Source organism: Eretmochelys imbricata, chromosome 1, assembly GCF_965152235.1.
Source record: "Eretmochelys imbricata isolate rEreImb1 chromosome 1, rEreImb1.hap1, whole genome shotgun sequence".
NCBI classification, from domain to species: domain Eukaryota; kingdom Metazoa; phylum Chordata; order Testudines; family Cheloniidae; genus Eretmochelys; species Eretmochelys imbricata.
This window is the reverse complement of record NC_135572.1, coordinates 331,239,391-331,260,159: the sequence shown is the minus strand read 5'-3', so window position 1 is coordinate 331,260,159 and position 20,769 is coordinate 331,239,391. Positions and strand designations below refer to the sequence as shown.

Here is a 20,769-nt window from a genome sequence, read left to right as displayed (position 1 = left end):
CATTTGTGTGCTAATGAGACGTAGTGCATGGCTGTGACCTCATCAAAAGGCTCAGCCACCAGTTCAGAGTGGAGCTTTGCCTTTGGACACAGTTTATTCTGTACCCGCATAGTGTATTTCACTGTGCTCCATTTAAACAAGCTTCAATAGAAATATTCCCCTTCTCTCCCCTGTCCCAAAAGTATCTTTAATTTTAATAAACCATACATAACCTAGAGCCACTAGCTGTCACTGGTTGTTTCTTTCTGCCAGAAAGTACTTTTATGTTCCTTGGAAACTACACCATAAATTTGCGTGGCATATTCAGAATTTCTGATTATGTACGATACACAGATCTGCTGTTGATATGCCATGAAGTTCCTTTTTTATACATGTTTTTCAGCTTTAAAAAAATGTTTTAGATCTCTTATTCCAAATTATTCGTTTGGAAGCGTTCCCTAATTCATGGGAACAATTAGATACATTATGATAGGGCAAGAGATGACCATGTATTATCAGAAATACAAGGTTGGGTATTTTGGCTAACATTTTTCATTGCAATGGTCTGAATTGCACCTTATAAATTTAAATCCAGACAGAACTTTCTCTTTATTCCATATGAGATAGCTAAAGCTCAGAAAGCAGTTGTACAATGAATCTTAAATTCTGTTAAACATAAATGAAATTCCCCACCCATAAGGGGAATGGCGGTGATTTTTTCCAGAAGTGGAGAGCACTCAGTTTCATTTGAAGCCAGGGAGAGCTGTGGCTGCACAGCATCAAGCCCTATGTGTTAATCGAAGCTTTCAATACTTTGCTAATGGTTGTCATGTATCAATTTAGATTATAAATGTATGACTCTGTTGCACTCCAATTCAGTTTCATGTGGTACTGTGCCTGCTTGTTTTCTCTTGAACTGAAACTATAAATATATTTGCTTATATTTTAGGGTTATCTTTAGTTCACCTTAGATGATTTTTGCTTAAAAATCTGTGATTTGTTTCATGATGCCAGACTCTCTTTAAATTCCTTTATGTATTGTGAATCTGTGAATATTCACAAACATGGTAATTATTATTACTTCCGAATACCTGTGTCCATCTGCTTCAGATAACTGTTCTCTAGCGCTTATTAGCAGTGCAACAAAATGCTGCTGTTAGTTTTCTCCGTTGGAACTCAGCAATCAAGTGCTTACAATTTGTTGTCACATTTATTATATACTGTACTTTAATGCTTCATGACTACAGAGAATGTTGTGTACAGTTGTGTAAATTTAATCCATCACTTTTTTCTTGTAGGTGTGGCTTCCATGACAGTACCAGTATACATCGCAGAGGTCGCTCCACCCCACTTAAGAGGCAGATTAGTTACCATTAATACTCTCTTCATCACAGGAGGGCAGTTCTTTGCAAGTGTTGTTGATGGAGCCTTCAGCTACCTCGCAAAGGATGGATGGAGGTTTGTAAATTTTTACATTTAAAAGTGAAAATAGCGTTGTCATGACTTGGGAAGGAACTAGATCAGTGGTCCCCAAACTGTGGCGTGCGCCTCCCTGTGGGGCCATGGAGGAACAATATGGGGGGAGGGGATGCAGCGGGGTCTTGGCCAGCCCCACAGGGGGGCAGGGAGGGAGTGCCACACAGCCCTGCTCTGCCCCCAATGCTGTTCCAGCCCCAGCCTGTCCCCCACCCCCAGCTGCCGGCCTCTCTCCCACCCCCGGGCCCCAGCTGCTGGCCTTGCTTCTGCCCCTAGCTGCAGCCCTGGCCTCAGCCCCTGGTTTACGGCCTGGCCACAGCTCTGGCTCTAGCCTCTGCCCCCTTACCCCAGTCCACACTCCCCCTGCCCCCTCCCCCCCCCCCAGCCTCTGGTGTTACTCTGGGTTTTCAGAACCCAAAACAGTGGTAGCTTAACTGTTTCGCTCCAGGCGGTATCAGGAATAAATCAGTGGGAACACAGCTATTGTGTCTGATAAAATGATTAATACGAGCAAATGTGCTCTTATCTAAAACTACAATTTATTAGATATTAAACACACACACACAAAAGCAATAGTTTGGGACTTCCCAGCTATAGTTACCTACAGTCTGAGATGGTTTTGAATAATCACCAGTCGGACTTCCAGGAGCCCTCTTTCTGTCTAACTGATGGGGAGTTTAGATGTCAGTTCCTTGCCCTGAGAAAAGCTTCCTTGGACTACTCCGTTATTTACTTTTACCTAATCTTTTATAGCTAACTTTAATAAAACGCATAACCTTATAGTGACTCCTAATGAGTCAGCATAATAACCTCTATTGGGTCATCTATTCTTCTAATTTCAACAAATTTATCATTATCTCAAAACAGGTCTAGTATTTCTAGCCATAACAACAATATGTCAGGGGAGAGGACGACGTGAAAAGTTCAGGGATCACTGAACTAGATAGATAAAGGAAAGAATTCTAAATAGTTGATAGCTACCATAATTCATGTTTATAAAACAAAACTATTTTGATAGTTTGCATTCCCCTACTGCCCTGCCCAATACTCCTGATCTCCCCAGAAGCATTCATATGTCTAAATTCTCCCCCCAAATACTTTATTCTCCTCCAAAATAAAATTGCCACCCAGGACTCATAAATTGTAGTAATCTCCAGCCACTCTGTCCAAAACTCCTTTTGTTTTAGGTGGGGATTTGAGGTTAATTTAACCTTAGGTTAATTGAAGGGTAAATTCACAGCCATCAGTGAGGTCTGTGACTCCTCCAGTCATTAGTAGCCTCAGTTTAACAGTACAAGGTATCAGAAGACGACTTTTTTTTTTGGATAGGGTGGGGTGGGTTTGTAACTTGGGAACCTCTCAGTCAATTGACCCCAAATTTTAATAATTAATGCTATGCTGCACCCCCAAGGGGCACACCAAACTTCAAATGATTAATTGTATTGTTTGGATTTCAGAGCACTTCCAAGAGTAAAGTTTAAAGCTATGTGCTATAGGGTTTCCATTCTTCCCGTTTTATATAAATATAAAAGAGGGAATGGAAACCCTCTAGCCATTTTTCTGTATTGATCCATGCACAGGGTAAAATATGTAAGTTTTCTTAAATACTGTTTTCAATTTGGGCCCCATGAGGATTCTGTGGGTGCCATGCACTACCTTGAGTAAAATGCGACAGATTGAGACCTTTTTGATCTGCTTCACATCAATAGTTTAATCTCTAATTCAGGCAAAAAAATCCCACCTAGAAACTTTTTAAAAAAAGGCTGTTTTTTTGATCCCCTGGCTCTACTGATTCACATTTGGGTTACTAACTTTACCAGGCACACTTCTGAGGCATACCCAAATTTCAAAGAAATCATATAATATCATGGTTGGAAGGGACCTCAGGAGGTCATCTAGTCCAGCCCCCTGCTCAAAGCAGGACCAATCCCCAACTAAATCATCCCAGCCAAGGCTTTGTCAAGCCTGACCTTAAAAATATCTAAGGAAGGAGATTCCATCACCTCCCTAGGTAATGCATTCCAGTGCTTCACCACCCTCCTAGTGAAAAAGTTTTTCCTAATATCGAACCTAAATCTCCCCCATTGCAACTTGAGACCATTACTCCTTGTTCTGTCATCAGCTACCACTGAGAACAGTCTAGATCCATCCTCTGTAGAACTCCCTTTCAGGTAGTTGAAAGCAGCTATCAAATCCCCCCTCATTCTTCTCTTCCGCAGACTAAACAATCCCAGTTCCCTCAGCCTCTCCTCATAAGTCATGTGTTCCAGTCCCCTAATCATTTTTGTTGCCCTCCACTGGACTCTCTCCAATTTTTCCACATCCTTCTTGTAGTGTGGGGCCCAAAACTGGACACAGTACTCCAGATGAGGCCTCACCAATGTTGAATAGAGGGGAACGATCACGTCCCTCGATCTGCTGGCAATGCCCCTACATATACATCCCAAAATGCCATTGGCCGCCTTGGCAACAAGGGCTCACTGTTGACACATATCCAGCTTCTTGTCCACTGTTACCCCTAGGTCCTTTTCTGCAGAACTGCTGCCTAGCCATTCGGTCCCTAGTCTGTAGTGGTGCATGGGATTCTTCTGTCCTAAGTGCAGGACTCTGCACTTGTCCTTGTTGAACCTCATCAGATTTCTTTTGGCCCAATCCTCTAATTTGTCTAGGTCCCTCTGTATCCTATCCCTGCCCTCCAGCGTATCTACCTCTCCTCCCAGTTTAGTGTCATCTGCAAACTTGCTGAGGGTGCAATCCACACCATCCTCCAGATCATTTATGAAGATATTGAACAAAACCGGCCCGAGGACCAACCCTTGGGGCACTCCACTTGCTACTGGCTGCCAACTAGACATGGAGCCATTGATCACTAACCATTGAGTCTGACAAACTAGCCAACTTTCTATCCACCTTATAGTCCATTCATCCAGCCCATGCTTCTTTAACTTGCTGGCAAGAATACTGTGGGAGACTGTGTCAAAAGCTTTGCTAAAGTTAAGGAACAACATATCCACTGCTTTCCCTTCATCCAGAGAGCCAGTTATCTCGTCATAGAAGGCAATTAGATTAGTCAGGCATGACTTGCCCTTGGTGAATCCATGCTGACTGTTCCTGATCACTTTCCTCTCCTCTGAGTGCTTCAGAAATCTGACTAAGCTTGTCGATTTTAGAGGATTTAGAACACCTTTAAACAGAGGTCATGGCACAACCTTAGCTATAGTGGTGCTGCTGCTCTACTATAATGAAGCCAGCTAGCCTCTTGCATTTAAAATATATTAAAGTAAATATTGACTCCTTAAAAAGGCAGTCTCCAAATAACTGTGGCACTTTAAAGATTACATTTGAACGTATGCCTAATAGTCTTGTTTGAGCAATAGTTATCTATTGAGAATTGGATGTCATTGTACTCAAGGGCAGCATTCTGTTTAAACTGTGGATTCAGAATATGTTAGCTAATATTTTTTGTTCCACTTTCTGGATTCTGAGTTTTTCTTTTAGTTTTAGTCCATTGAGCTTTGACTGAGTGTCCTTCCTACAGGGCTGCATATTTCAAAAGAGTAAAATAGAAATGATGTATACAAACAGAATGTATTATAATGCATTAAGCCAAGAATTTAACTCTGGCTTTCTTTTTAAAAGGTGACTTATAAATGTGTTCACGTAGGATAATTAAAATTGACTACCCATTAAAAGATCATTCTAATCTTTAGGAACTTTTTTATTTAAGCAAGTGGGGGGTTCCTTAGAAACTTCTGTTGCGGAATAGGGGTTCATTGATTGCAGAGTCTTCAAAAGAATGGACACCTAGACTGTTTGTGTCTGTATTTCGTAGCTTTTCAATTATATCACTGTGGAGCTTTACTAATTGTCATTTAAATACAGATTTCAAAAGTCAGCAAAGGAATCCTTTCCCTTCACCTAAATACTAGTGTATAGAGGAACAGAAAGGCCTTTTACTGGTATAAAGCATTTCTTTCTAAGTCTCTTGACTGATCACAGTTACATCTGAGCATGAAACAGTGATCGTTGCCACAATATTGGATTACGTTTTAAGAGTGCAATATTGCAAGTATACCTAGGTATGGAGGAGGGATAGGATATACATATAGAGCAATAAATTTATAGGCAGGCTAAACATTACCTATTATTAAGGTTGCCCCAAACTTCTCATTATAAGAACCGGTTTTCAGCTGCTTTTAACTTTGCCAAAACTAACTGTTTGGACTGAAATTTCCATGCAAAGTGTCTGCCTCAGGCAGAATTTTTTTTTTTCTTTTCATTTCAGCCAAAACAATTCAGCCGTTTCACAAAATGAAGCTAGGGAAAAAATACATTGTCCAACCTTAATTCGGCCTCCTTGTGTGCCTTATGAATAATCTTTAATACTGTAATCCACAGGACCCCTGCTTTATTCAGTTCACAGGGTTGACAGTGCTCGTTTAGTAAGCAGCTATTCACAGCGTTCTGTTGTCTCCTCACTGATCAGTGTGTAATACCATGCCTTAATTGCTGTACACTAGTCAAACTCAGCCCTGAAGGCAGAACTGTTAATTTCCTCACGGTCTCTTCTGTGGTGCTCATCGTTATAGTGCCTCACAAATATTAATACATTTATCGTCACAACACTCCTGTGAAATGAGGGGGCATTCATTTTACAGGTGGAAAACCGAGGCACAGGAAGGTTAAGGTAAAAAACATCCACTTATTTTGGGTGCCAAATTTTGAGATCTGCAGGCCTTATTTTTCAGAGTAAATAGGATTACATAGTACTTTATATATTCAAAGTACAGCTCTTCTTGACTTCAGTTAATGCAAATTACACCCCGACAGCTCAAGTTGGGGACCCAAAAAATGAGGACCATACAGTTAGTGACCACCTGTGAAAAGTTGGTTTATGTGACTTGTTTAGCATTATGTAGAAACTCTGTGGCAGGAGTAGAGAATCCAGCTCTTAAGGGCAGAATTCAACTGCTTTAATCCTGAGATCCACTTTTCTTTCCCTGCAGTCTCTGCCTTATTCAATACACGTGAATATTTCTGTAGAAAATTAGGTAGGGGTCCTATTGACAACAACCTCCTTCAATATACAACCATGATTGATCCCCTTAGCATGGTCTATCCTGTGCATGGAATTAGGCAGGGGTCTTCTGGGAAATATAGTATGTGATATTTACTTTATCACAATGCGTATGCCCAGGGGTCGGAATTAAGGTTTTACAGGCAACCTTAATTCTGGCCTTTCCTAACTTTTAAATGCTTAACTTTACAATCTTAATGATTTTAGTTTTTGTGTGTCAAATATATTCATATGTACAAAATATATCCCCCCTCCTCTTTTTTGATGATTGAAGTACTATAGCTCTTGGACAGCACACTGTAATCTACAGTAAAAAAAGAAACAAAAACCAAAAACTATCCTAATCGATGGGTGTTGTTTCACTTGAGAATAACAGTACTGAGTCATTTGAGCCTGCCAGATCTGGAAATTCACTCTAAGGCAGGCCAGCCTGAGAAGGAGCCAGAATTTACCAGTGTGCATTGCCAAAGAGCCACAGTAATACCTCAGCAGCTCCTCCGGCTCCCAGTGCTTCCTGCCCACCAGCCCCGCCAATCAGGGCCTCCCCCTCTCTCCCCGCACCTCCCAATCAGCTGTTTCGTGTCATATAGAAGGCGCGGAGGGAGAGGAACAAGGCATGGCAGGCTCAGGGGAGGGGGTGGGAAGGGGTGGAGTGGGGGCAGGGCCTGGGGCAGAGCCAGGGGTTGAGCCGTGAGCACCCCCCGGCACGTTGGAAAGTTGGCGCCTGCAGCTCCAGCCCCGGAGTCGGTGCCTAGACAAGGAGCCGCATGTTAGCCTCTGAAGGGCTGCAGGCTGGCCACCCCTGGTCTAAGGGGACACCTCATCTAGCGGTGCCAGAAGAGCAGCTGAGCAGAGGAAAAGACTGCTTTGGTGTCTGTGTGAAAAGAATGTGGGAGCCAGGAACCGACTGTCAAAGTTCTTCTGTGGTGTCCATCATCAAAATATCTGGGCACTGTTTTGGGTAGGGTTTGAAGGAAATCACCACAGGGCTGGGGTGGGGGTAGCAGATGTATGTACAGAGAATAGAATACGTTAAAATCGCAAAACCACGGAATCCCAGACAAAACACTTTAAGCTGCAGTTTTGGTAACAAGTAAAATAATTAATGTCAGGGTAAAAACCCCTTACAAAAACATTGCAGTTATCAAGAAAGCACTCTTGCAAAGTAAGGAAATTCAGAGTTAAGGCTGAACTTAAAAGAAACCCAAAGATTTGAAAGTATGAAAATACACATTTAAGGTACTCAAGCAGCCTTATTTCTGGCCCTGTAGTGATGCTGGACTCCTGTTTTCCCTTCTTCATTACTTTAGTTTTGGATCAAATTAGATAATCTCCTGAAATGAATTTCTAAGGCATTTAACTCTGTAGCCATAGATGAGAACATAACACATTTAGAAAAGCCACTTTGTTTGACATTTTGTGGGTGGACTATAAAAATATGGGCACCGGAGAGAGTTGGTTTTATAATTTAGCGTTATACTATATGTCCAAGTTTCTTATGTGATATTTTTTTTAGTCACCCTAGCCATTACTGTTTTCATATCAATATTATAAGTTGCATGGACTGGGCTAGGAGGTATGCATATGTGGCTATACTTGAGCTCTCTGATCACATTGCATAATTGGTGGTACAGGAATTTTAATGAAGAATGGGGAATGAAATGACTGCCATCAGTATGCTATTTGTCTAATCAGGAATTTGTAACAAGTCTTTCTGTGGACAGTGCATGACCGTAAATAAGTCCAAAATCAATATAAGAGCTGCATGATTAGGAGCGAGGCATTTCATTTTTGTAGTCCTAACAGAAATTACACTTTGGGTCAATACAATATTCTCATCACTGGGTCCCCTCCCTCACACTCCCAGCTCTTAACAGCAGAGCAGGAGGGCAGAGCTGAGGTTCTTTGGGTCCCTTAACTGTGTGTTCCATACTTTTGATTGCTTGGAAATTATTTTTTAAAGTTAAACGGTTACTTTTTACATTTCTTCACATTGTAAACTAGTAGTTATCCGGGTGGGGGGAAAGGGAGGATCGTGTCCAGCTTCCTGTATTGGGTAGTATTTCTGCTGGTGTCTGCAGCCTCCTAATTCTCCATTTGTACACACAGTATCACACTGTAAATTACAAAGCCACCCTATGCTTTTATGAAAGGAAGCACGTAATTTTGAAATGCCGCTCATAGATGTCATAGAGTACATGATTCCCTGTCTGAGTCCAGAGACTTTGGAATCAACATATCACTGTTGCTATGGGGAAAGAGGCTGCAGGAGATGGAGAGAGAAAGAAGAGTTTGCTGTCTAATTCCCTACATAGGGGGTATTAAGGTTCTAAAGCTATCGGTAGCAGTGGGTTTGGTGAAGATTTTGCTGTCATTTGTCTCCTGTGCAGGGAATTTAAGATTGTATCACTATGTGCTTCTTGATCTAAATTACTTAGAGCTCCATCTCGTAGATCCTCAAGACCAGAAGAGGCTCTTTAAAAAAAGCTTTTTCTGTATCTTCACTCAGGTCAAATCACACTTCAATCAAATCCTGCTGTAATTAGTGCCTTATTACTGAGAAATGTATAGCTACTATTTAGGAACATTTTTTATCATGCATTTTCTAAATTTATTGAAGCAAAACGAAGTACATTGAGCCTGTTTTGATGTAATTTTGCATATACATACATAATGAATTGTAAGGAAAAAACATAGCATAAGAACTACAAAGTTAAGTGCTTTCACCGGTTCATACCAAGAGCTTTGTGTCTATTGTATTCAGGAAGCAGGGAACCTGCCTGTTGCCAATATATTGCCTTTGTATTCCAATAGTTGTAACAAAAATAGATAGTGTCTGTCTCCTACTTTTTAAAAGATAAAGTGAACCTTCATAGAATTTGGACTGTTTCCTTGACATGTCTGATTCTCACATCACAGTGATTGTAGGTACATTGTTATCCCTTTCCCTAAAACAAAAGCAATATTTTATGTTGTCCAGGGGCTACCAGATTTTATTGGTTCACTTATCACCTTCTTAAAAAGTTGGTGAAGTGAATGGATGGAACATCAAACTCACGTAACCCAGTGATGCATGTACCACAGTTTTGGGAACCACTAATCTAGTCCATTACATTTCAAATGTTTTGAAAGTTGAGAGAGTTCAGTAACATTGACTCTAATATAAAAACAGCCACATTTAAAATAATATTCACTGTTTGAATGGAGAAGTTAAATAGTCCTAATTATCTTCTAAACTTGATTAATCAAACAGCTGTTTTAGAGCTGGATGCTATTTGTGGTTCTGCTGCTGAGCTGTTATGTGGTTATGGAAGTTATTTAGGCTGGGATTTTCAGAAGATCTTAAGGGAACTAGAAATACAAACGCCCTGTGGCACCTTTGAAAAACCTCTGTGCTTCAGTTTCTCTATTTATGAAATAGAAATAATATTGGTGTGCAATAAACAATGTTTGTAAAAAAAAAAAAAAAAAAAAACTTTAAAAGTAAGGCTGGCATCAGAATACTTCTGTTGTGTTATGTGGAATGAAAGTGAGACCTTTCAGAAACATTAGTGGGGAAAAACAAGAGAGAACACCATCCACACCAGAACTGCCTGTAGTCTTGTGGTTAGATCACTCATCTGGTATGTGGAAGACTCAGGTTCAAGTCCCTGCTCCAAATTAGGCAGAGAGGAATTAAACCATATACCAGATGAGTGACCTAACCACCGTACTATTAGCTATTCTGGGCTTTCTCATGTTTTTTCATGGAGAATTTTTGAACAGTTTTGTTTTTTTGTTCCTCATCACAAATTAAGATTTAAGTATCTCTCCATCTAATTTGAAGCAGGGACTGAACCTGGCTCTCCCGTACCCTCAGTGAATCCCCTGACCACCAGTGTCTGTTGGTTGTTCTGAACTTAGGGCATGTGTGTGTGTCTTATGTTGATAAGAAATCCCATCCTTCTACTGAGAAATCTCCTCGATGACATTTTAGCCCAAACTGACGTGTTTCCGGAAAACATTTTGGTTTTGATAAAATGGAATTTTTCAATGGAGAAGAAGTTTAATTGAAAGTGGGGTGTGATGGGGTTTGTGTTTTTTTTGACCAGCTTTATTAAAAAAAAAGTATTACTGTCCTAATGCTTTACAGGGCAGATTTCTTAACATCAGCAGGAGGAGATGGAAGATGTGCTTTGTAGTATGGCATGTTGCTTTTTCTCCCCTAAACATTCTATTCCTAGAATTAAAACATTATTAAAATTAAAGCGTTATTTTGATATCTGAAAGGTCTGTTTGAAGCAGCCTGAGGGATTTTTGCAAAATGAATATTTTGCTGTTAGTTGCTGTTGAGAAATTGCTGCTTATTTACTGGACAAATAGTTTACCAAACTTTGGGCAGTTTGAACCATGGAAAAATTAATCTAGAAGCGGTACATACATATTCTTGGAAGTTAGGCTTCATTATTAACCTGAAGAAAGATGGGTTAGGAAGCCATTTGCTCAATTAAATTTTTCTTACATTTTTATCTATCTGTCTATCTAATCTACATTCAAACACCATGATTTTTTTAAAAAAAGTTTTAACATGTTCTTATTTTGGATCGTATAATTTTTCTCTTGGAACTTAAGGTCACAAATGAACCAAAAGCAATTTTCACTAAGAACAGTATTTTTAAGTCAGTTTCCACAGACCTTACATATGGTCATTTGTAATTCTACTTAGTATTTATAATATATTGGTTATTTCAGTTCAAATGAAAACAAAGTATCACCCATATCAAAAGGGGAATGTGTTTTGATAACTTTTTCATTGTAATGCAGTTGTAGTCTGCTACAGACTGCTGTTCAAATTGCTGGTGGGGAAAATACTTCAAGAAAAACGAAGATTTTTAGAATTGTGTATCTTGCTTACATGTAAAAGGAATGTGCTCAGTTTTAAAGCTGAAAAGGTAGAAACATGGAGTAATAAACTTAAGGCCAAAATGCCAGCAAACCAAGTGCAACCAGTCCCCGCAGCAAATCATCCTATTGGGTGTCTAGGCCATGTGGCTGAGTATCTTATTTAAATTGGGCTTTAAATCAAGATACACTAACGGTATACCGCATTGACATAACACTGGTGAAAAAAAATCTTATAGAAGAAAAGTCATTTGGCAATGAAACTCTGATGCACTATTTGATACAGTATTGGGGCTCTTCCTGCAGTTGCTGTTTAGGTCAGACTCTCTTTGACGTCAGTAGGAGTTTACCTAGTTTGCTTGAATTTATGGACAGAAAAACATCAAGTGGAGCAAACTTTGTGGATACAAGTGTATTTCTCACCAATAGAAGGATATGTGCACTGATTAATCTTAATGGTGTAGACAGAGTCTGACAAGTGACTGAAGAATGGGGCACTTTTGTTATTTAAATACCCGATGTCCTTTACTAAATTTACTAAATATCCTTTAATAATTAAGACCATAAAAATGGCTGTACTGTGTCAGACCAATGGTCCATCGAGTCCTGTATTCTGTCTTCTAACAATGGCCAGTTCCACATGCTTCAGAGGGAATTAACAGAACAAGGCAATTATCAAGTGATCCATCCCTTGTCATCCCAATCCCATCTTTTGGTAGTCAGAGGCTGGGGAGACCCAAAATATGGGGTTGGATCCTATTAACTATCTTGGTTAATAGCTCCCCTGCGGGAATTCTGCACCAATATTTTTTTAAAATTCTGCACCAAAAAATTAAAAATTCTGCACACAATATTTTAAAATTCTGTAAAAGTCTGCCTATGTTTTGGTCAAAGTAATGCAATATAATCCAGCTAATTTCAATTATTTTGGTAATGTATTTAAATTACAGTACAATGTATGGAGAATGGGAGTGAGGAGCATTGGAGGAAATCACCAAAACCCCTCTGTCTAATAGTAGTGTAGCTAGTATTGACCCTTTACTTATAGTTATTAGTCAACAAATATATGCAGCCATATGCTCTTCAGTTGCCTATGATGTAACACTGAGCAAGTGAGGGCTGGGGACTTAAACTCACAATTTATACTGGCTACTGACCATCTCCAAAAAGGTCAGTAGCAATCAGTTTATGGAGCACATTTTGATAGGAAAATTTTTCAGTCCAAAAATTTAGACCAGTTCGAATCACTGAAACACCATAAACATTTATAAGGCTATACTGTGCTAACAATAAGGCTCCTTTACACCACTCTGGCAATGTAAAGGAGCCTTAAAGTTTTTATAGCTGTTTTATATTTTTGGGGGAATTCACTAAAAACAATGGGAACAATTCACAAAGCAGGCAGGCTGCTAAATGCTCATCTGCCTGAGGTAACAGAGCCTGCCCCACAACTACATCTTCAGAAATACCCCAAAGCCCTGACCCTCCACTCCAAGCGTGCTGCAATAGCAAGTGAAAGGGACAGAGTCTCTCTCTCACACACATATGACTACCCAGCCCCCTCTAAGCAGTGATTTACATCTCTACCGGCTGCTCTGGGTGCCCAAACCGACCTGTCTTCACTGACAGGGAGTGGGCGCATGACCGCTCTTGAGGCTTCCCTTTGCCTGCCCATCAGAAGTCATTTTTCTGCGGGTAATCAAAGAAATCTGCAGGGGCCATGAATTCTGAACACGTGCAGTAATGCAAAATTCCACCAGGAATAAATAGCCATTGATGAACCTGTCCTCCATGAATGTATCTAATTCTTTTTTTTTTTAACCCAGTTACACTTTTGTCCTTTACAACATCCCCTGGCAATGAATTCCACAGGTTGGCTGTTCATTGTGTGAACTACTTGCTTATGTTTTTTTTTTAAACTTGTTGCCTATTAATTTCGTCGGAGGACCCCTAATTCTTGTGTTAAATGGAGGGGTAGATAACACTTACTTTCTTCACACAATTCATAATTTTAAAGACCTCTATCATATCCCCCCTTAGTTGTCCCCTTTCCAAGCTAAACAGCCCTAGTCTTTTAATCTCTCCTCACATGGAAGCTGCACCATATCCCTAATCACTTTTGCTGCCCTTCTCTGTACCTTTTCCAATTCAAATATATCTTTTCTGAGATGGGGCGACCAGAACTGCATGTAGTGTTTAAGGTGTGGGCGTACAATATAGTGGCATTTTGATATTGTGTCTTATTATCTATCCCTTTCCTAATGGTTCCTAACATTGTTAGCTTTTTTGGACTGCTGCAGTACATTGAACAGATGTTTTCAGAGAACTATCCATGATGACTCCCAAGATCTCATTCTTGCATGGTAACAGCTAATTTAGACCCCATTATTTTTGTATGTATAGCTGTATTATATTTTCCAATGTGCACTACTTTGCACTTGTCAACTTGAATTACTTTTCCCATTTTGCTGCCCAGTCACCCCAGGGTGAGATCCCTTTGCAGTCTGCTTTGGACTTAACTATCTTGAGTAATTCTGTATCCTCTGCAAATTTGGCACCTTACTGTTCACCCTGTTTTACTGATCATTTATGAATACTTTGAAAAGCATTGGTCCCAGTACATTTCCTTGAGGGAACCCCGCTATTAACCCCAGTCCACTGTGAAAAATGACCATTTATTCCTGCTCTTTGTGTCTTATCTTTTATCTGTATCTAGCTACAGATCTGTGAGAGGATCTTCCCTCTTAACTCATGACTGCTTAGTTTACTTAAGACCCTTTGAGGGACCTCACCAAAGCTTTCTGAAAGTTCTAGTACACTAGATCAGCTGGATCACCCTTGTCCACATCCTTGTTGACTACCTCAAAGAATTGTTACAGATTGGTGAAGTGTGTTTTCCCTTTACAAAAACCATGTTGACTCTTCCCCAACATATGGTGTTCATCTGTGTCTGATCATTCTGTTCTTTACTTTAGTTTCAACCAATTTTCCTGGGACTGATGGTAGGCTTACCAGCCTGTAATTGCCAGGATTACCTTTGGAGCCTTCACATTACCTATCCTCCAGTCATCTGGTACAGAGGCTGATTTAAGCGATAGGCTCATACCACAGTTAGTAGATCTGCAATTTCATATCTGAATTCTTTCACAACTCTTAGGTGAATACTATCTGGTTCTGGAGACTTATTATTGTTTAATTTATCAATTTGTTCCAAAACCTCCACTATTGACACCTCAGTTTGGGATGTTTCCGTAGATTTGTCACCTAAAAACAATGGCTCAGGGGTGTGGGAATCTCCCTCATAGCCTATTCAGTGAATAGTGATGCAAAGAATTCCTGTAGCTTCTCTGCAACAGCCAGTGAGCTGTAGCTCATGAAAGCTTATGCTCAAATAAATTGGTTAGTTTCTAAGGTGCCACAAGTACTCCTTCTCTTCCTTAAGTGTTTCTTTGGAACCTTGATCGTCTTGATTGTTTGCTAGGGTTCTTGCTTCTGATGTACTTAAAAACATTTTTTGTTGTTAGTTTTTGTGGGGTTTTTTGCTAGTTGCTCTTCAAATTCTTTTTTGGCTGCTGAATTATATTTTTACATTTGACTTCCTAGAGTTTATGCTCCTTCCTATGTTCCTCAGTAGGGTTTGACTTCCAGTTTGTAAAGGATGTCTTTTTGTCTCTAACCGCCTTTTTTGCTCTGTTTAGCCACGGTGGCAATTTTTGGTGTCTTTGCTGTGTTTTTTTTAAATTTGGGATATACATATAGTTTGAGCCTCTATTATGAATTTTTTAAAATGTTTCCGTGAGATTGCAAGCATGTCAGTCTTGTGACTGTTCCATTAAATTTCCACTTTTCTAGCTTCCTCATTTTTGTTTAGTTCCCCTTTCTGAAGTTAAATGCTACAGTGGTTGGGTTTTTTGGTTTCCCCCTCCACAAGGATGTTGAATTTAATTGCATTTCGGTCTCTATTACTGAGCAAGTAAGATATAGTTAAGATTTTGTCACGGGCAATAAACACAAATTCATGGAAGCCATGGACCTGTCCCTGACTTTTACTAAAAATAACTGTTAGAAAAATGGGGCTGACAGGGGACGAGAGCCTGAGCCCTGCTGCAGGAGGGGAGGGAAGGTGCAGCAACTGCTGCCCACAGGGGCTGGGAGCTGCGGAGGCCCTGCATCAACCAACAGCTCCAGCCTGGCTGACCTGGGACTGAAGTTATGTGACCTTTGTGACATAATTATAGGATCTTGGGCCAGATCCTGTGCTCTATTTAAGATTAAATGAAGAGTTAACTGCTTATTTGAGGAAAAAATAAAAGCTACAAATGAACAGCAAATGTGAAGGGCTTTATTATGCTCCGAGGATGTATGTCTGATGAGCATGAAAGGCCTTCTTATCTGGACTGTATTTTTATATAATTATGCAACTAAATTAAACTTTTTGCATAGCTTACAATTCACAGCAAATAAATGAATTGGCATGTTTGGAAAACCTCTGTCAGTATCTAAAGAATTAGCTTTTACAGTTTGGGGAGATTTTGTTTTTAATTCTAAGTCAAACAGACAGAAGAACAAAGTACAGTTGCATGTAACTCAGATCAGTGACCTTATTTAAGTGTAAATTACTGTTCCAATTTACTTCAAGTGTCAGTTATCTGCTTTCAGTTTTCTTCTGTAAATTTATTAAACCAAAGTAAAAGATAAAATAACCTATGATGTTTCATGTTCTGCCAGTAATTCCCTTTTACATTTTTGGGCAGATTCTAAATGCTTGTGTTGTTATAAAAACATTTACCTTACTAGTATTTGTGCCAAAACTATATTAACTATGAGCCAAATGGCTATTTACCTAACACCTGGGATTGGGTCCCCTTAAATGGACTTGGCTTGGACAGACAGAGATCACTAGTCCAGGCATCACAAGGATTTTCTGGCTGCTAGGAGTTAAGGCAGTCTGGGGTTTCATCAGAAGGGAATCTCAGTGTACCTTTCCACTTTTCTGGTAGGAAATGTCCTCAGTCTCCAACATGCATTTCCCACTGTTTGGTTAGGAACTAGTAAGGGGAAGCAGATAACTCCTCAACTGTTTTTTTAGACAGTGGTTTTCAGAGCAGGGACTGTCTTCCTATGTGTAGGGAGAGCACCTTTGTACATCTTATATATATGTCTATTATCCTAAAAAAATGGAAACCAAAGGACCAGTACAAACAGGTAGGGACCGAATCAGAAAGGTTAGGTCACAAAATGAGTTACATCTACCAAGGGATGTAAAAGGCAATAAGAAGAGGTTCTATAAATACATTAGGAGTAAAAGAAACGTGAAGGAAAGTGTAGGTCCTCTGCTTAGCAGGAAGGGAGAGCTAATAATTGATGGCATCAAGAAGGCTGAGGAGTTTAATGCCTGTTTTGCTTCAGTCTTCACTAAAAAGGTAAATTGTGACCAGATACTGAACACTATTAATATTAACAACAAGGGGGAAGGAATGCAAGCCAAAACTGGGTAAAGAACAGGTTAAAGAATATTTAGATGTATTTAAGTTGGCATGGCCCTATGAAATTCACTGTAGGGTACCTAAGGAAGTAGCTGAAGCAATCTCAGAACCTTGAGCGACTATCTTTGAAAACTCATGGAGAATGGACAAAGTCCCAGAGATCTGGAGAATGCCAAAACAAGCTTCTTGCTTTACACCAAAAGGTATGTAGCAAGCAGAGAAGAGGGTTAAATTAACCAAAAGGCTACACACCTCTGATATTACGTAAACCTTAATCTTTCATTGCCACTTCTGGTAAGTTCCCCTTAGCCCAATTACCTCCATTTCTGGGCTGGGGGAGACAGACTGCCTTCCTTTTGTTAACAAAATTGTGTAACATAGACAAAGACTTAGTCTGAAGGCAGAGGTTTTTAATGGCGGAGGATCTACACTAGGAGCATTTGGCTGGTGTAGCCTCACTGGTATACTGTACAGTCAAGGTGCTTCTAGTGTGGATGCAGTTTATAATATTAGAGACGTTCTGCCAGTGCAGCTGCATCTACCCTATGGCCTTTTGGTGGCATAGCGATGTCCATTACAAATCACAGCCCTGGCCTACGTAGCTGTGCCAGTAGAAGTTTGTGGTGCAGACCTGGCCTTAGCATTCCTTTGATTTTAGACTCTGGGCTTGGAAAAATAGGACTGTTAACCTGGCTGGAGACAGGCTGGTAGGCATTTCCCAATGAACAGGTCCCCCATTGTTCTCTTAAGGACCTTTGGTATTTTTCTTGGATAGACCTTATCACTGTCACTTTGTTTCCTGTTTCTTCCCCCAACCCTCCCAACAGCCTCTTTTGGTTTAACTCCAGGCAGTCAGACAGAATACTATCAAGGAAGTAAAATGAGGTACAGCTAATATTCAGAAAAATAATAGTTCTCTCCCTCATTCTCTACACCGAATTTCTGATATATTTAAAGTTATTACAGTAGGCAATCTTTTTTCTTTCTTCCACTGTTCTTGTGCACACATATCCCGTTCTGGAGCAACTGACAAACTTGAAGAACCTGACAAACTTCCTCTGACATCTCCGCACCTGGGAGTCCAGAACCTAGCTCATACAGCTGGGTGAAAAATTTTGACTAAAACTTTTTGTGGTAGAAGAAAATGTAGATTCAGTGATCCCAAAACATTTTGTGAATTTGTGTCTATTTTGCCAAATCATTTTGGTTTAAAAAAAAAAAACAACCAAAAATTCAGAAAAAAATCAATGTTTTGTTGTGACATTCTCTAAATGAAATAAATTATTTTAGTTGAAATGACTTCACACATTTTAATAAATATTCAAAATGAAGCATTTGGTTTTGCCTCAAGTAAAACATTTTATTTGACCCAAAGGTTTTTTCTTTCAACTTTTCAGTTTGCCAAAATATTTCAAAAAGTTTTGTTTTCAGTTTGACCCAAAATGATTTTTTTCACAATTGCCAACAAAGTAAAAAAATCAATTATTTGCCCAATATTGCTAATCAACCCCATTGATGCTTCAAAATATATTTTAATTATTTGTATTACTTAGAGAAAAATATGACAATATAAAGATTATAGTAAATTAACGGTATTGAAAAGATAAAAGTAGGAATCTGGTGGAGATCCATCAGTAGGTGGAAGTAAACAATAGCTGCCTTACTTGATAAATAATATGATGCTCATGGGTCTGTTCAGGTTGGTGACCAATAGCTCTAGGGTATGTTTGGCACAGCGATCACTTGAATGCTCAGACATCACTTAAGTTTTACTAGTATAACTATGTAGTACGGGGTATGATTTTTTTGCAATCATAGGTAAGCTGGTGAAAGCCCTAGTGTAGATGCAGCTATACCAAATAGCTTATTTTGCTTTGCCAAATTAAACTTTCTATAATGGTATAAGCACCTTTATACTGGTATAACTGAATGCATGTTTCCCCTTTACACTGGCATAAAGGAACAAAACAAGGCCTAAGAGTTGATATCTTTATCTTTATTATTATTATTGCAGTAGCATCCAAAATGATATATGCTTTTATGAAAAAGTTTAGTTGGTTTTATTGTTACCTCATCCTCCCTTCTTTCTCATCCACCTGTTTTTTCTGTATGAAAATGAGACCCTGGGCTCTCAGGAGCAGGGACTGTCTTTGATTTATTTGTACAGTACTTAAAAACAGTGGGGCCCTGACCTTTGATTGGACTTTCTAGGCACTTACCTAATCATAGAAATGTAGAGCTAGAAGGGACTTTGAGAGGTCATCAAGTCCAGACCCCTGCACCGAGGTAGGACCTAGTATACCTAGACCATCCCTGACAGGTGTTTGTCTTACTTGTTCTTAGAAACCTCCAATGATCTCCGTTTGGAAGCCTGTTCTAGCGCTTAACTGTCCTCGTGCTGGCTATTCCTTATAACCCTATTATCTTCAAGATTCTTACAGTAATTTTTGTTCCAGTAACTTTCAAGGTTTCGAAGTTAGGCTGATTGGTCTAGAATACCCCAGTCCTCTTTGCTCCCCATTTTAAAGATAAGATACTGTGTTTGCTCTTCTCCGGTCCTCTGGGACTTCACCCATCCTTCACTAGTTCTCAACGATTATTGCTAATGGTTCCAAGATTGCTTCATCTAGTTCCTCAAGTGTCCTAGGGTGAATTTTCCTCTTGACATGAATACATCTACTTTATCTAAATATTCTTTAACCTGCTGATGCCAGTGAAAATGGTAAACACCTTCTTTAAACTCTACTTGTTCTTGCAGATACTGGATATTAAATTACAAGCAAAACAAAGCAAAATAAAACAAGTCAGCATGATTCTCCTGTCATGTTTATATACTCTAAGTGCCAACTCAATAGTATTATAGTGATGTCTCTGAGGACGAGGAATGTTACAGAAAATACATTAAATTTCATGCTTGATTTTTTTTCACTTCTGTTAGGCATTTGGCTTCAAATTCAAAGTTTTATACTCTCCATAGGAAAGAAATATATTAGATTTCTGAATGCTGGCTCACTAGACGTACGTTTTAAAAATTGCTGGAGTGACATTAGGACCTATGCTAGACTGTAATATACCAAATCTAGACTGAAAGTTATTCCCATTTCCAGACCAGGCAGCTAGTCAATTTGCAGTAGATTTATACAGTAACTCCCCACTTAATGTCTTCTCGCTTAACGTTGTTTTGATCTTACGTCCCTGCTCAATTACAGAACATGCTCCATTTAAAGTTGTGCAATTCTTCGCTATAACGTTGTTTGGCTGCCTGCTTTGTCCACAGCTGGCAGCCTCCCATCAGCTCCCCTACGCCCCCCCACCACAGTGCCTCCCGCCTGCTGGCAGATCCCGCAGATCAGCGCCTTCCACCTCCTGCCCACGGCAATCAGCTGGCTTGTAGCATTCAGGAGGGAGAAGGGAGGAGCGAGGACTCGGTGCGCAGGCTCCCTCTCCCTCCCCTGCTTCCCAAAAGCCGCAGACCAGCTGATTGCTGCTGGCAGGAGGCAGGGGAGGAATTGGGGAGGCTGCGTGCTGAGTCCTCGCTCCCTCCCCACCCTCCTGCCCCCTGAATGTTGCAAGCCAGCTGATTTGCCACGGGCAGGAGGGAAGGGAGAGGAGCAAGGATGCGGCGCTCCTCCCCCCTGCCTCCTGCCCGTGGCAATGAGCTGGCTTGTGGCGTTCAGGAGGGAGGGGGAGCCTGCATGCCATGTCCTCGCTCCTCCCCCGTCCCTCCTGAATGCTGCAAGCCAGCTGATTGCCAGAGGCAGGGGAGGGAGGGGGGAGGAGTGAGGACATGGCGTGCAGAGTAAAGGGGGAGGGGGGAGGAAGAAGAGGCAGGTTAAGGGTGGGGGCTTGGGGGAAGGGGGGGAGTGCGCG

The 20,769-nt window shown here is 40.3% G+C and overlaps 1 protein-coding gene across 1 annotated transcript in view; it reads left to right on the top strand.

Moving 5' to 3' along the window:
• Positions 1–20,769, top strand: part of SLC2A13 (solute carrier family 2 member 13) — a 307,588-nt gene that overhangs the window by 72,742 nt on the left and 214,077 nt on the right. Inside the window, exon 2 of the mRNA XM_077807858.1 lies at positions 1,278–1,437. Coding sequence (XP_077663984.1) covers positions 1,278–1,437 — 160 coding nt within the window. The remainder of the gene's footprint in view (positions 1–1,277; positions 1,438–20,769) is intronic.